At 39.5% G+C, this 15,163-nt stretch overlaps 1 protein-coding gene across 2 annotated transcripts in view; it reads right to left on the reverse strand.

The window, feature by feature from the left end:
* FRMD4B (FERM domain containing 4B) overlaps window positions 1-15,163 on the reverse strand; it is a 338,099-nt gene that overhangs the window by 70,916 nt on the left and 252,020 nt on the right. For both annotated transcript variants that reach the window (XM_037800162.1, XM_037800153.1), the window contains 2 exons: window positions 4,337-4,393; window positions 3,454-3,476 (listed from right to left, as the gene is read on the reverse strand). In XM_037800162.1, the coding sequence (XP_037656090.1) occupies window positions 3,454-3,476; window positions 4,337-4,393 (80 nt within the window). The remainder of the gene's footprint in view (window positions 1-3,453; window positions 3,477-4,336; window positions 4,394-15,163) is intronic.

Consider the following 15,163-nt stretch of genomic DNA (forward strand, 5'->3'; position numbering starts at 1 on the left):
AATTTTTCATCTATTAATTTTTTAAGTGGGGATGATAACAGAATCTACCTCATTGGGTTGTGGTGAGGATTGAATGGAATCAGGCATGGACATTTTTAACAATGTCTATAGTAAGCACTCAACTGATAACTCAAACAAAGAATACACACATGTATTTTTTACTGTCAGGTTGAATGGAGGAGATGGAGGGCTGAGAAGCTAGAGTTCTAATCATGAGAAGGGAAAAGAGGGTTCTGTATGATGATGGAGAAAAAAGGGATGGCAGGGAGAAAGGGGAAAATTCTTAGGTCCTTAAATTCTCAGATTCTAGAGGATGGTGATGTACTTATGGTGGATTGGTAGAAGAGAGTTGGTCAGGCAACTGGGATGCTGGTGAGTTAAGTTTTGGAAATGCTAAAGAAGGAGTGACCAAAGCAGCCTTTAGAATTAGGTGTTAAATCACTGTTTTAATTGAGAAACAAAACACAACATGCATTCCTGGTCTAGGAAGGTGTTTGGGAAGATGTTTAAGCCTCAGTGAGAAAACTCAGTGGAGAACTAAAAGCCAAAAGTGGCAGCCACTGACAGGGAAACCAAAGAAAAGTGAAATATGGAATTGCCCTGAGGTAGCCCTTGATAGAAAGTCAAATTCCCCAGAGGGAAGGTCCTATGCCAGATTTATCTTTGCATCCTCATTGCCTAGAGTGATGCTAACACATCTTAGGCATTCAATAGATGCTTATTGGTTAAAGCAATGACTTTCTATAATTTAAGTATCAGGAATGCATGACTACCATTTCAGTACTTTGCTTCCCTTAAGGAATTTCCTTTTGCTTGAAAATGCCCTTTCCACATGAGAAATTTCACTTGAGAAAATAATCACAAATAATGACAATCCCAAATACACAAAGATGTTCATCACAGCATTATTAATACTAACAAAAAAAAGTGAGAATAACAGACATTTGTAACAACAAGGGAGTGGTAAATCCTGGGCATCCTTTTGATGGAAAATTAAGGAGGCAATTGCAAGTACTGTTCTAACCACACTACAAATATTAATTCATTTAATTCTCATACCAATCCTATGGGGGTGTGTACTATTATTATAAGTCCTATTATAAGTAATTTGTTTCAGATTACACAATTAAGAAGTGGCAGACTTGGGATTTGAATGAGTCTGTCCCGTACCAGAATCTTTGATCTAAACTGTAAACAACATTGCCCCTTTATTTTGCCTTGTTTTCCTAAATTAGTTTTATAACAGACTTTGGAGAAAAAAAACTATCCTCTCATTCAGGGGGAAAAGAGGTCAGATGGAGACAGAGTGGGTGGTAGCAAGGAACCACAATTCTGCTTCAAAATAAGCTCAACGACAAAAATGCATATTTCTCATCATGTCTTTCACTGTCATTAGCAATAACTAACGCTTGTGAAACAATCTATAATTTACAAAGTCCTTCCATATCATTTATCTTCTCAAAACTGCCCTGCAAATTTGCTTTTTCATTAACCTCAATTTGCAGATGAGAAAACTGAGGCTCAGAAAGGATAAATGGCTATTTCAGGTTCACGCTGCTAGTTTGTCTGATTCCCAATCCCACCTTCTTTCTACCGCTCAGCTTGGCTTGGACAATTTCAAAACATTGTCCTCCACTTCTTCAGTCCACTGATCACTCAGGAAACTACCAAGAACAAGCTGAAGTTAAGGAGAAAGAATGGATTAGGCTTGGCCAGACTAATTCACTGACCTTGATCTCCTTAAAGGCTAAAATGTCTGGACTACCAAATGAACTGCCCCTTCTAAGCCTTCTGTTGCTGCAGGCAAGGAATCTTCCCTAAAGCCAATTTGTGAAATCAACCTCTCTCTTCTTTCCCCCAACACATTACAACTTGCTCAGACCCACTTTAGTCCTCAAAGTCTCTCTAGAAGTATCTAGCAGATAGGACAGGATGGTGGTGAGGAGGAGGACAATAATGACACCAGAATAAACAATAACAATAGCCAGAGTGGAGGGAGAGCTTGCTACACACCAGACATTGCTCTGGGCAGTGTTTACATACATTTCATTCTCACAACAGCCCTATCAGGTAAGTACCATTTTACTGATGAGGAAACTGATGCTCAAAGTGTGTCAGTCAGAACTCATGCTTGACTGATGCTCCAGAGAGAAAGTGGAGGAGGAAGGGTTAGCAGTCTGCAGACTGCAGAGTGTGAGCTTTCGGCTCCAAAGCCCTCCTCTGTAAATCTACTTCAGATTCACCCCCATAAATGATGGCATTCCTCGCATATCTGATCTTCCCAGGAAACGCATGGCTCCCCCAAAGGAAAAACATGGCAGGCGGGTCTTGTTGTTTGTTAATGATCTAGAAACTACTTTATCTTTTCTTCCGCCTGACATTTTTCTCCATTTAATTTTTTAAGACATTGATGTTGATTTCCACAATTCCTCCAAAGTTCCATTTCTTAACCTTAATTTGTTTTTCTTTTCAGTAGAGCACAAAACAAAAGGAACGGAAGAATGTGCTAAGTAGATGATGGTGTGTTCAGTGGCATCCTTGACTGGTCTACCAGACTATGCACAGAGGAAGATGGTATTTGGAGATTGTAAAGTGAAGTATTCCTCACCAGTGACTGGAAGTTTTCCAGCTTGGAAGGCATTATTTTGTTAACAATTATTTTGTTATCAATCCGTTAAGAAGCTCACTATTCAAAGGATTTGGCTGGGCCTGAGGACTAGGTGATCTGTAAATAATCTACGGGTAAAGTTTACCAGGAGTCGAACATTAACATGACAGAGGCGAGGCTTTTGAATGGGTCATTGCTCTGTGAGCTGTTTCTAATGGGACGTCAGGCCTCCACCTTTAACCGTTTCTACTTTTCCAAATACAACCACTGCATTTAAAGTCCCAAGCTGAGCAGGTAGAGCAGATTCAAATGTAAACAGTCTCTGGCAATGTGGTCAGTCAGGCAGTTACAACCAGTAAGCGTCTCAGCGGCAACAATACAACTGTCAGGTCAAGTGTAGGAGGAGGGAGGCCCCTTCAGGGCAGCTGCAAACAAGAAAGCCCCCTATTAATCCCTTAACCAAGCAGCTGATGGATTTCATCTCACTGTGCATATGTTATAACGCTACTAACACAGGATTATTAGAAGTTTAGGAAAAAACAGCACAGGCCACCAGAGCTTTTTATAGACTTCTTCATCTTGCTAACAGATGAAGGGAAATAGAACTCTGAAAGGCTTCTGATTGCGATTCACTGTCACTCAGGCTTGAAAAGTTGTAAGAAAGTTTCGTTCCCAGATCCATTCATGAAAAGAATAGGTCTCTATTCGAAGGTGGTGGAGATCTTAGTCCCCTGCCCCGGGATCCACTTTCTTTTGATTTTGCAGTCACTGTTATTTAAAATAACAGCACAAAATGATTTAGCTAAGGTTATTTTGCACAGTACCATCAGAAACGGAGCCCTTACCTGGTATAATCCCCCTTGGCTTCCTGAAATAAAAAACAAAGATAGATGATCATTATGTATTTATGTCACGCTGTGCTAAATGAATTCTACTCTCAATCACTTTTCCTCTTAAAGTTCCTGAGGTTTTTTTGTTGTTGTTGATGTTTTGTTTTGTATTTTTGAAGAGTGGACCTGCTTTATCATATTCAACACTCTCCCTATGCCATGGAGAAAAAATTGTGGCATTGATCAGAAAAAGCTAGTATCCATGAAATATTTCTTATTCTTAATGGTAGCGATAAATAAATCTGAAAAAGCACATCAAATTATTTCTCCTTTTCGTTTCAAAGGTCACGTGGATAAACGACTTTCTGTTCAAGGGGTGCACTTTTTAGACTGGACTCACTTTGTTAAGCACGACACAGTTAAATCAACATATACTATTTGTTTTCTGTTTACTTTTTAAACCAGCATGGAAAGAGCCTTTGTTTTCCACCTACTAGTATCTTTGAGAATTAAAGTCCTTTTCTACTCGACCTCAAGAAAATGTATACAAAAGTTACTAAATTTAAATGAAAATTACAGCTGTTTTAACAACTGCTGCATCCAAAATTCAAGTAACTCAGAGGCTCTTTTCCAGGAGTACGGTCTTAACTCTTTTTTTCTTTCCTCAGAGCACCCTAAATTTTATATTTCTTTGAGGCACACAGCATGACAATATGACGCTACAGTTCATGCAAACTACCTGAAAACAGAAAACGGTGGCTCACACTTTTCACTGGCAAACAACCAGTTGGCTTAACAAGCCATCAGGCACTGGCCTGTGCAAACATTTCAGAGTTGCGGGCAGTTAACAGAAACCAACAAACAAAAGGCGGGCAAGAGGCAGTTTACAAATTCTTACCTGTAAAACAAGTGCTGCTAACTTGAAGATGGTTTCACTGTCTACTTCGATTTGTCCCTGTTGTGAAAAAGGAAAACATCACTGAACACGGTATTGTAGGTTGTAGCAAATGGCTGTGGAGCTGGGGAAGCTGTCACAGCTTGGCACCTCCAGTTTATGATCAAATGCAGATCATACCATTGCAGAGGAGAGGAGGGGGGTGGAGAGACATGGTGAGTGTTGGGGGGAAGCCACATTGCATGTGTGTGTCTGTGAGTTTAATCAGCTTTGGGGGGGGATTTTGTTTAGGGAGCCGTGTTTGTATTCAGGGAGAAACATGAATGACTTTGAGGCTGACAATTCAGACGACTTCTAAATAAATAATTTTTATCTCTGAGTATTTATTTTTAAAATCTGCAGATTTTCCTAGATTAGTTTAAGTGTTTTCCTGAGATATTTTTTTTTCCCCTGTGTTATAGCATAGTTATTTCGGTATACCCAACAAAGCAAATATTATTAAAAATATAAATTTGCTTCTGTGTCAATGATACATTATTGAATTAATATTTGTTCCATTATAGATAAAATGTGAAGCTTTAGAAATCATTTGCAGCAAATGCTCAGCAGAGTAAAATTCTTTTGCTTGATATTGAAGTAGGATGAATTCTAATTATCATTTTTCCCATCATTTTACTTTTCATCCTTCAAATTACCAAAGAAAAACAGGAGTTCTCAGCCTTGGTTAACAAGAATGCTTTTTCAGTAGCCTGGTAGGGATCCGTAAGTCTTTGTGGGCAGAGTGTATAGCCACTATCAAAAATACTTGCTTGAGCCTTTATTTCATTAAGTGTGGTGACATAGTGAATACATTACTGTATTACTTAGTATTGCAACAATGAGTAGTATAGAGGTGTCTTTTTTGTGATATGTTAAATATGACAATATTATATTGTATGTTAGTTTGCCAGCATTTATACACTCAAAACCAATTCCACATAACTCCCTCCTTGCGTAAGTCCTGCATAATTAGTACTTGAAAGTGCATAGTGTTTAAGAACAGAACTCATGAGCTTGGAAATTACCCTGTACTCCTCCCTTCTACCTGTTGAATCCAAACTGGAGAGTTTTCTAGTTATCCTAAGCACAATGATGAAGAGCAATTAAGTAATTTAAAAGTAAATGTAACTCCTACACTCAACAACAAAACAAACAATTAAAAAATGGGCCAAGGACTTGAACAGACATTTCTCCAAAGAAGATACATAAATGGCCAATAACCACATGAAAAGATGCTCAATATCATTAGCCATTAGGCAAGTTGAAATAAAAACCACGAGACACCATTTCATACCCACTAGGATGGCTACTATTTTAAAGATGGAAAATAACAAGTGTTGGTGAAGATACAGAGAAATAGTAACCTTCATGCATCTTTGGTAGCAATGTAAAATAGTGTTGCCTCTGTGGAAAACAGTTTGATGTGCCTCAGAAAGTAAAATAGAAAATTATCATATGACTAGGCAATCCCACTTCTAGGTATTATCTCAAAGAATTGAAAGCTGGGACTCAGACAGTTTTCTTTTTTTTTTTTTTTTTTTTATCTTCATTTTATTGAGATATATTCACATACCACGCAGTCATACAAAACAAATCGTACTTTCGATTGTTCACAGTACCATTACATAGTTGTACATTCATCACCCAAATCAATCCCTGACACCTTCATTAGCACACACACAAAAATAACAATAATAATAATTAGAGTGAAAAAGAGTAATTGAAGTAAAAAAGAACACTGGGTGCCTTTGTCTGTTTGTTTCCTTCCCCTATTTTTCTACTCATCCATCCATAAACTAGACAAAGTGGAGTGTGGTCCTTATGGCTTTCCCAATCCCATTGTCACCCCTCATAAGCTACATTTTTATACAACTGTCTTCGAGATTCATGGGTTCTGGGTTGTAGTTTGATAGTTTCAGGTATCCACCACCAGCTACCCCAATTCTTTAGAACCTAAAAAGGGTTGTCTAAAGTGTGCGTAAGAGTGCCCACCAGAGTGACCTCTCGGCTCCTTTTGGAATCTCTCTGCTACTGAAGCTTATTTCATTTCCTTTCACATCCCCCTTTTGGTCAAGAAGATGTTCAGACAGTTTTCTGTACACCAATGTTCATGGCAGCATTATTCACAATAGCCTACAAGTGAAAGCAACCCAAGTGTCCATCAGTGGATGAAAGGACAAATAAAATGTGATATTTACACACAATGGAATATTGCTGAGCACTGAAAAAGAATTAAGTTCTGATACATACTACTACATGGATGAATCTTGAAGAAATGTTGAGCGAAATAAGTCAGGCACAAAAGGACAAATATTGTATGATCTCACTTATATTAAATAAGCAGAATATGCAAATTCACAGAGAAAAAAGATTACAGGGTACAAAGGCAGGGGGTTGGGGTATGGAATGGGGAGTCAATATTTAATGGGTACAGAGTTTCTGTTTAGAGTGATGGAAAACTTTTGTAATGGATGACGTGATAGATTGAATTATGTTCCCCAAGGTAGATGTGTTCTTTTTTTTTTTTTTTTAAATCTTCATTTTATTGAGATATATTCACATACCACGCAGTCATACAAAACAAATCGTACTTTCGATTGTTTACAGTACCATTACATAGTGGTACATTCATCACCCATATCAATCCCTGACACCTTCATTAGCACACATACAAAAATAACAAGAATAATAATTAGAGTGAAAAAGAACAATTAAAGTAAAAAGGAACACTGGGTGCCTTTGTCTGTTTGTTTCCTTCTCCTATTTTTCTACTCATCCATCCATAAACTAGACAAAGTGGAGTGTGGTCCTTACGGCTTTCCCAATCCCACTGTCACCCCTCATAAGCTACATTTTTATACAACTGTCTTCGAGGTTCATGGGTTCTGGGTTGTAGTTTGATAGTTTCAGGTATCCACCACCAGCTACCCCAATTCTTTAGAACCTAAAAAGGGTTGTCTAAAGTGTGCATAAGAGTGCCCACCAGAGTGACCTCTCGGCTCCTTTTGGAATCTCTCTGCCACTGAAGCTTATTACATTTCCTTTCACATCCCCGTTTTGGTCAAGAAGATGTTCTCCGTCTCACGATGCCAGGTCTACATTCCTCCCCGGGAGTCATATTCCACGTTGCCAGGGAGATTCACTCCCCTGGGTGTCTGATCCCACGTAGAGGGGAGGGCAGTGATTTCACCTTTCAAGTTGGCTTAGCTAGAGAGACAGGGCCACATCTGAGCAACAAAGAGGCATTCGGGAGGAGGCTCTTAGGCACAACCATAGGGAGGCATAGCCTCTCCTTTGCAGCAACCGTCTTCCCAAGGGTAAAACCTGTGGTAGAGGGCTCAACCCATCAAACCACCAGTCCCCTATGTCTGTGGTCATGTTAGCAACCATGGAGGTGGAGTAGGCGAATACCGCTGCATTCTCCACAGGCTCCTCAAGGGGGCACTACATCTTTTTTTTTCCCTTGTTTTTCTTTCTTTTTTTTTTTTTTAACTTTCCCTTCTTTTTTAAATCAACTGTATGAAAAAAAAAGTTAAAAAGAAAACAAACATACAATAAAAGAACATTTTAAAGAGACCATAACAAGGGAGTAAGAAAAAGACAACTAAACTAAGATAACTGCTTAACTTCCAACATGTTCCTACTTTACCCCAAGAAAGTTACCTAATATACCAACATTTCTGTGAACTTGTTCCTACTATATCCATCAGAAATTAACAGACCATAGTCATTCCTGGGCATCCCCAGAACGTTAAATAGCTTATCTGTTCTTCTTGGATTATTGTTCCCCCTTGCTTAATTGCTCTCTATTGCTAGTTCCCCTACATTCTACATTATAAACCATTTGTTTTACATTTTTCAAAGTTCACATTAGTGGTAGCATATAATATTTCTCTTTTTGTGCCTGGCTTATTTCGCTCAGCATTATGTCTTCAAGGTTCATCCATGTTGTCATATGTTTCATGAGATCGTTCCTTCTTACTGCCGCGTAGTATTCCATCGTGTGTATATACCACATTTTATTTATCCACTCATCTGTTGAAGGACATTTGGGTTGTTTCCATCTCTTGGCAATTGTGAATAATGCTGCTATGAACATTGGCGTGCAGATATCTGTTCGTGTCACTGCTTTCCGATCTTCCGGGTATATACCAAGAAGTGCAATCGCTGGGTCGAATGGTAACTCTATATCTAGTTTTCTAAGGAACTGCCAGACTGACTTCCAGAGTTGCTGAACCATTATACAGTCCCACCAACAATGAATAAGAGTTCCAATTTCTCCACATCCCCTCCAGCATTTGTAGTTTCCTGTTTGTTTAAAGGCAGCCATTCTAACCGGTGTTAGATGGTATCTCATTGTGGTCTTAATTTGCATCTAATAGCTAGTGAAGTTGAACATTTTTTCATGTGTTTCTTGGCCATTTGTATTTCCTCTTCAGAGAACTGTCTTTTCATATCTTTTGCCCATTTTATAATTGGGCCGACTGTACTATTGTCATTGAGTTGTAGGATTTCTTTATATATGCAAGATATCAGTCTTTTGTCAGATACATGGTTTCCAAAAATTTTTTCCCATTGAGTTGGCTGCCTCTTTACCTTTTTAAGAAATTCCTTTGAGGTGCAGAAACTTCTAAGCTTGAGGAGTTCCCATTTATCTATTTTCTCTTTTGTTGCTTGTGCTTTGGGTGTAAAGTCTAGGAAGTGGCCGCCTAATACAAGGTCTTGAAGATGTTTTCCTACATTATCTTCTAGGAGTTTTATGGTACTTTCTTTTATATTGAGATCTTTGGTCCATTTTGAGTTAATTTTTGTGTAGGGGGTGAGGTAGGGGTCCTCTTTCATTCTTTTGGATATGGATATCCAACTCTCCCAGCCCCATTTGTTGAAAAGACCATTATGACTCAGTTCAGTGACTTTGGGGGCCTTATCAAAGATCAGTCGGCCATAGATCTGAGGGTCTATCTCTGAATTCTCAATTCGATTCCATTGATCTATATGTCTATCTTTGTGCCAGTACCATGCTGTTTTGGCAACTGTGGCTTTATAAGAAGCTTCAAAGTCAGGGAGTGTAAGTCCTCCCACTTCGTTTTTCTTTTTTAGAGTGTCTTTAGCAATTCGAGGCATCTTCCCTTTCCAAATAAATTTGATAACTAGCTTTTCCAAGTCTGCAAAGTAGGTTGTTGGAATTTTGATTGGGATTGCATTGAATCTGTAGATGAGTTTGGGTAGAATTGACATCTTAATGACATTTAGTCTTCCTATCCATGAACATGGAATATTTTTCCATCTTTTAAGGTCCCCTTCTATTTCTTTTAGTAGAGTTATGTAGTTTTCTTTGTATAGGTCTTTTACATCTTTGGTTAAGTTTATTCCTAGGTACTTGACTTTTTTAGTTGCTATTGAAAATGGTATCTTTTTCTTGAGTGTCTCTTCACTTTGTTCATTTCTAGCATATAGAAACATTACTGACTTATGTGCATTAACCTTGTATCCCGCTACTTTGCTAAATTTGTTTATTAGCTCTAGTAGCTGTATCGTCGATTTCTCAGGGTTTTCTAGATATAAGATCATATCATCTGCAAACAATGACAGTTTTACTTCTTCTTTTCCAATTTGGATGCCTTTTATTTCTTTGTCTTGCCGGATTGCCCTGGCTAGCACTTCCAGCGCAATGCTGAATAACAGTGGTGACAGCGGGCATCCTTGTCTTGTTCCTGATCTTGGAGGGAAGGCTTTCAGTCTCTCACCATTGAGTACTATGCTGGCTGTGGGTTTTTCATATATGCTCTTTATCATGTTGAGGAAGTTTCCTTCAATTCCTACCTTTTGAAGTGTTTTTATCAAAAAGGGATGTTGGATTTTGTCAAATGCTTTTTCAGCATCTACTGAGATGATCAATTGATTTTTCCCTTTTGACTTGTTAATGTGTTGTAATACATTGATTGATTTTCTTATGTTGAACCATCCTTGCATGCCTGGAATAAACCCCACTTGGTCATGGTGTATGATTTTTTTAATGTGTCTTTGGATTCGATTTGCAAGTAGTTTGTTGAGGATTTTTGCATCTATATTCATTAGGGAGATTGGCCGGTAGTTTTCCTTTTTTGTAGCATCTTTGCCTGGTTTTGGTATTAGATTGATGTTAGCTTCATAAAATGAGTTAGATAGTGTTCCCTTTTCTTCAATGTTTTGAAAGAGTTTGAGTAAGATTGGTGTCAGTTCTTTCTGGAAAGTTTGGTAGAATTCCCCTGTGAAGCCATCTGGCCCTGGGCATTCATTTGTGGGAAGATTTTTGATGACTGATTGGATCTCTTTGCTTGTGATGGGTTGGTTGAGGTCTTCTATTTCTTCTCTGGTCAGTCTAGGTTGTTCATATGTTTCCAGGAAATTGTTCATTTCCTCTACATTATCCAGTTTGTTGCCATACAGTTGTTCATAGTATCCTCTTATAATTTTTTTAATTTCTTCAGGATCTGCAGTTATGTTACCTTTTTCATTCATTATTTTGTTTATATGGGTCTTCTCTCTTTTTCATTTTGTCAGTCTAGCTAGGGGCTTGTCAATCTTGTTGATCTTCTCAAAGAACCAACTTTTGGTGATATTTATCCTCTCTATTGTTTTTTTGTTCTCTATGTCATTTATTTCTGCTTTAATCCTTGTTATTTCTTTTCTTGTGCTTGGTTTAGGATTGGTTTGCTGTTCATTTTCTAGCTTCTTCAGTTGATCCATTAGTTCTTCGATTTTGGCTCTTTCTTCCTTTTTAATATATGCGTTTAGTGCTATAAATTTCCCCCTTAGCACTGCTTTTGCTGCATCCCATAGGTTTTGGTATGTTGTGTTCTCATTTTCATTCGTCTCTATATATTTCGCAACTTCTCTTGCTATTTCTTCTTTAACCCACTGATTGTTTAGGAGTGTGTTGTTTAACCTCCAGGTATTTGTGAATTTTCTAAGTCTCCGATGGTTATTGACTTCTAATTGTATTCCATTGTGGTCAGAGAATGTGCTTTGAATAATTTCAATCTTTTTAAATTTATTGAGGCTTGTTTTATGTCCCAGCATATGATCTATTCTGGAGAAAGTTCCGTGAGCACTAGAAAAGTATGTGTATCCTGGTGATTTGGGATGTAATGTCCTGTAGATGTCTGTTAAATCTAATTCATTTATCAGATTGTTTAGGTTTTCAATTTCCTTATTGGTCTTCTGTCTGGTTGATCTATCTATAGGAGAGAGTGATGTGTTGAAGTCTCCCACAATTATTGTGGAAACATCAATTGCTTCCTTTAGTTTGGCCAGTGTTTCTCTCATGTATTTTGTGGCACCTTGATTGGGTGCATAGACATTTACGATTGTTATTTCTTCTTGTTGAATTGCCCCTTTTATTAGTATGTAGTGGCCTTCTTTGTCTCTCAAAACATCCCTGCATTTGAAGTCTATTTTATCTGAGATTAATATTGCTACACCTGCTTTCTTTTGGCTGTAGCTTGCATGAAATATTTTTTTCCATCCTTTCACTTTCAGTTTCTTTGTGTCCCTGTGTCTAAGATGAGTCTTTTGTATGCAACATATTGATGGTTCATTTTTTTTGATCCATTCTGCGAATCTATATCTTATAATTGGGGAGTTTAATCCATTTACATTCAACGTTATAACCGTGAAGGCATTTCTTGAATCAGCCATCTTATCCTTTGGTTTATGTTTGTCATATATATTTTTCCCCTCTCTCTATTAATATCCTTTAATGTACCCATACCGAATCTCTTTAGTACTGAACCTTTCTCCAAGTCTCTCTCTCCTTTCTTTGTTTCTCTGTCTGTAGGGCTCCCTTTAGTATCTCCAGTAGGGCAGGTCTCTTGTTAGCAAATTCTCTCAGCATTAGTTTGTCTGCGAAAATTTTAACCTCTCCCTCAAATTTGAAGGATAAAGTATTCTTGGCTGGAAATTTTTCTCACTCAGAATTTTAAATATATCGTGCCACTGCCTTCTTGCCTCCATGGTGGCTGCTGAGTAGTCACTACTTAGTCTTATGCTGTTTCCTTTGTATGTGGTGAATTGCTTTTCTCTTGCTGCTTTCAGAACTTGCTCCTTCTCTTCTGTGTTTGACAGTGTGATCAGTATATGTCTCAGAGTGGGTTTATTTGGATTTATTCTATTTGGGGTTCGCTGAGCATTTATGATTTGTGTATTTATGTTGTTTAGAAGATTTGGGAAGTTTTCCCCAACAATTTCTTTGAATACTCTTCCTAGACCTTTACCCTTTTCTTCCCCTTCTGGGACACCAGTGAGTCTTATATTTGGACGTTTCATATTATCTATCATATCCCAGAGGTCCATTTCGATTTTTTCAATTTTTTCCCCATTCTTTCTTTTATGCTTTCATTTTCCATTCTGTAATCTTCGAGGTCACTGATTCGTTGTTCAACTTCCTCTAGTCTTGTACTATGAGTGTCCAGAATCTTTTAAATTTGGTCAATAGTTTCTTTAATTTCCATAAGATCATCCATTTTTTTATTTAGTCTTGCAATGTCTTCTTTATGCTCTTCTAGGGTCTTCTTGATTTCCTTTGTCTCCCGTACTATGGTCTCATTGTTCATCTTTAGTTCTTTGAGTAGCTGTTCTAGGTGCTGTGTCTCTTCTGATCTTTTGATTTGGGTGCTTGGGCTTGGGTTATCCATATCGTCTGGTTTTTTCATATGCTTTATAATTTTCTGTTGTTTTTGGCCTCGTGGCATTTGCTGAACTTGATAGGGTTCTTTTAGGGTTTGTAGACCAATTGAAGTCCTTATCTCTAATTTATCAGATCTACAGCTTCGTGGAGTACACTTTCTCTAACTAACCAGCAGGTGGCGTCCACGAGCCACCTGTTCTCCACAAGCCAGTTCTCCCCTGCTTAGCCTTTGTGGTGAGTGGGGGAGTGAGTCTTGTGGGGTCCAATTGGTGTACCAAGCTTGCGTGTGTAGTTGGTGTTGCCTGCCCTGTATATGGGGCGTGTTTCTGGGCAGTCAGGGAGGGGGGTGGCTCTAACAATCAAATCTCCCTCGTGATCCTAGAGTTTTAAAGCTGCTGCAATAGTCTAATCCTTCAGTTCAGTCCTGCCACAGTTTGTCTCTGCCACTGACCCACAAGTCCTTGGTATTGGCGTATGGCTCCTGAGACTTGCAAGTGGGCCCCTCTTCCAGGCCGTGCACCCTGGGTCCTCTGTTGAAGGATGACTGTGCTATGTCACAGGTGAGTGCCGTCCCCCCAGGGCAGTTCTGGGCTGCTGGGCTGTGTAGGGAGGCTCCCAGTCTGCTCAAATGATGGCTGAATGGGGCTTTGTTAATTCACACTGCTCCACCTTCCCAACTCTGGGACAATCAGCTCAGGTTGCAGGGAAGGCTAATGTCCACGCCCAGTTTTGTGGTGTGTGCCTGTTATTTGAAGCACTTCCGTCACACTGGGTTGTCTGGGGCAGTTCTGGGCTATGGGGCTGGTGATGGGCAGGAGTGTTTCCTGTCCACCAGGATGATTGCTGTGAGCGGACACCCCCCTTTTCTTGGGAAGTTGTGGTGTTTAGTGAATTTTCTCAGCCACTGGATTATTGCGTTTTGTCTCAGAGCTCTCCTAGCTCTGCTCTTGACTTGACCTGCCCAAATTGCAAGTCTTTGAAGGTTTCTGTATTGGGCTTCTTAGAGTAATTGTTTTAGAAAAAGAAAAAAGGATTAAAAAAAAAAAAAAAAAAAAGGGCCCTCCTCAGAGATCTAATGGGTTATTGAAATGCTAAGAGACAAAGCTACCAGGGCCATTAAGGAAAGGTCCACAGGGCAGAGAGATCAGCTTTTCTTCGGGATTTGCATATGCGCCTCAGGGCCTGAGCTCGGGTCTGGGCTCTGCCCTTCCCCTTTCTATGTTCACCAGAACTCCAAAAATCCTCCGCTTTTATTTTGGAGTTTTTCGTGTTGTTTTTTTTCTATGCTTGTCTCCTCTCTGCTGGGCTGGCTGCTCTCAGATTCTCTGGTGTCTGGTCTCAGTCTATCTATGGTTGGAGTTTGGATCAGTAGCATGAGTTTCCGATAAGGGCTGCCACTGCAGTTCTCCCTTCTCCTTCCCGGAGCTGACAGCCCCTCCTCCCACAGGACTGAGCCTGGCAGGGAGGGGCGCGGGTCCCCCGGCCGCAAAAACTTACAGATTTCGCTGATCTCAGCAGTTCCACGTTTTCATGAGTGTTGTATGAAGTATGCCCAAAGTCAGATTGCTCTGTGGTGTCCAGTCCACGCAGTTCCTGGCTTTCTACCTACTTTCCTGGAGGTGTAACTAAAACATACAGCTCACCAGTCTGCCATCTTGCCCCGCCTCCTGTAGATGTGTTCTTAGTCTTAATCCACATCCCTGTGGCCGTGAGCCCTTGGTAAATAGGACTTTTAAAGATGTTAATTTTAGTTAAGGTGTCAGGAACTGACCCAGGGTGGGTCTTAATCAGAATTACTGGAGGCCTTATGAGGAGAAGGCCACAGGGAGGAGAAAAAGTCAGCAGGAACCTGGAAAAGAAAAGGAGAGGACATCCCTATGGGGTGGCAAAGCCAAGGGACACCAAGGATTACCTGTGGCCAACACCAGAGCACCTTAGTCTTTGGAGAGAAAGCCAGCCTTGCCAATATCTAGATTCTGGACCTCTTCTAGCTTCAAAACCATGAGCCAATAAATTTCCATTGTTCAAGCCAACCCATTGTGTGATACTTGTGATAGCAACTCTGGTAAACTAAGACAGAGGTGGTGACGGCAGCACAACATGGTGAATGTAATTAAGACCAC

Source organism: Choloepus didactylus, chromosome 1 (genome assembly GCF_015220235.1).
Source record: "Choloepus didactylus isolate mChoDid1 chromosome 1, mChoDid1.pri, whole genome shotgun sequence".
In the NCBI taxonomy this organism is placed as follows: Eukaryota; Metazoa; Chordata; class Mammalia; order Pilosa; family Megalonychidae; genus Choloepus; species Choloepus didactylus.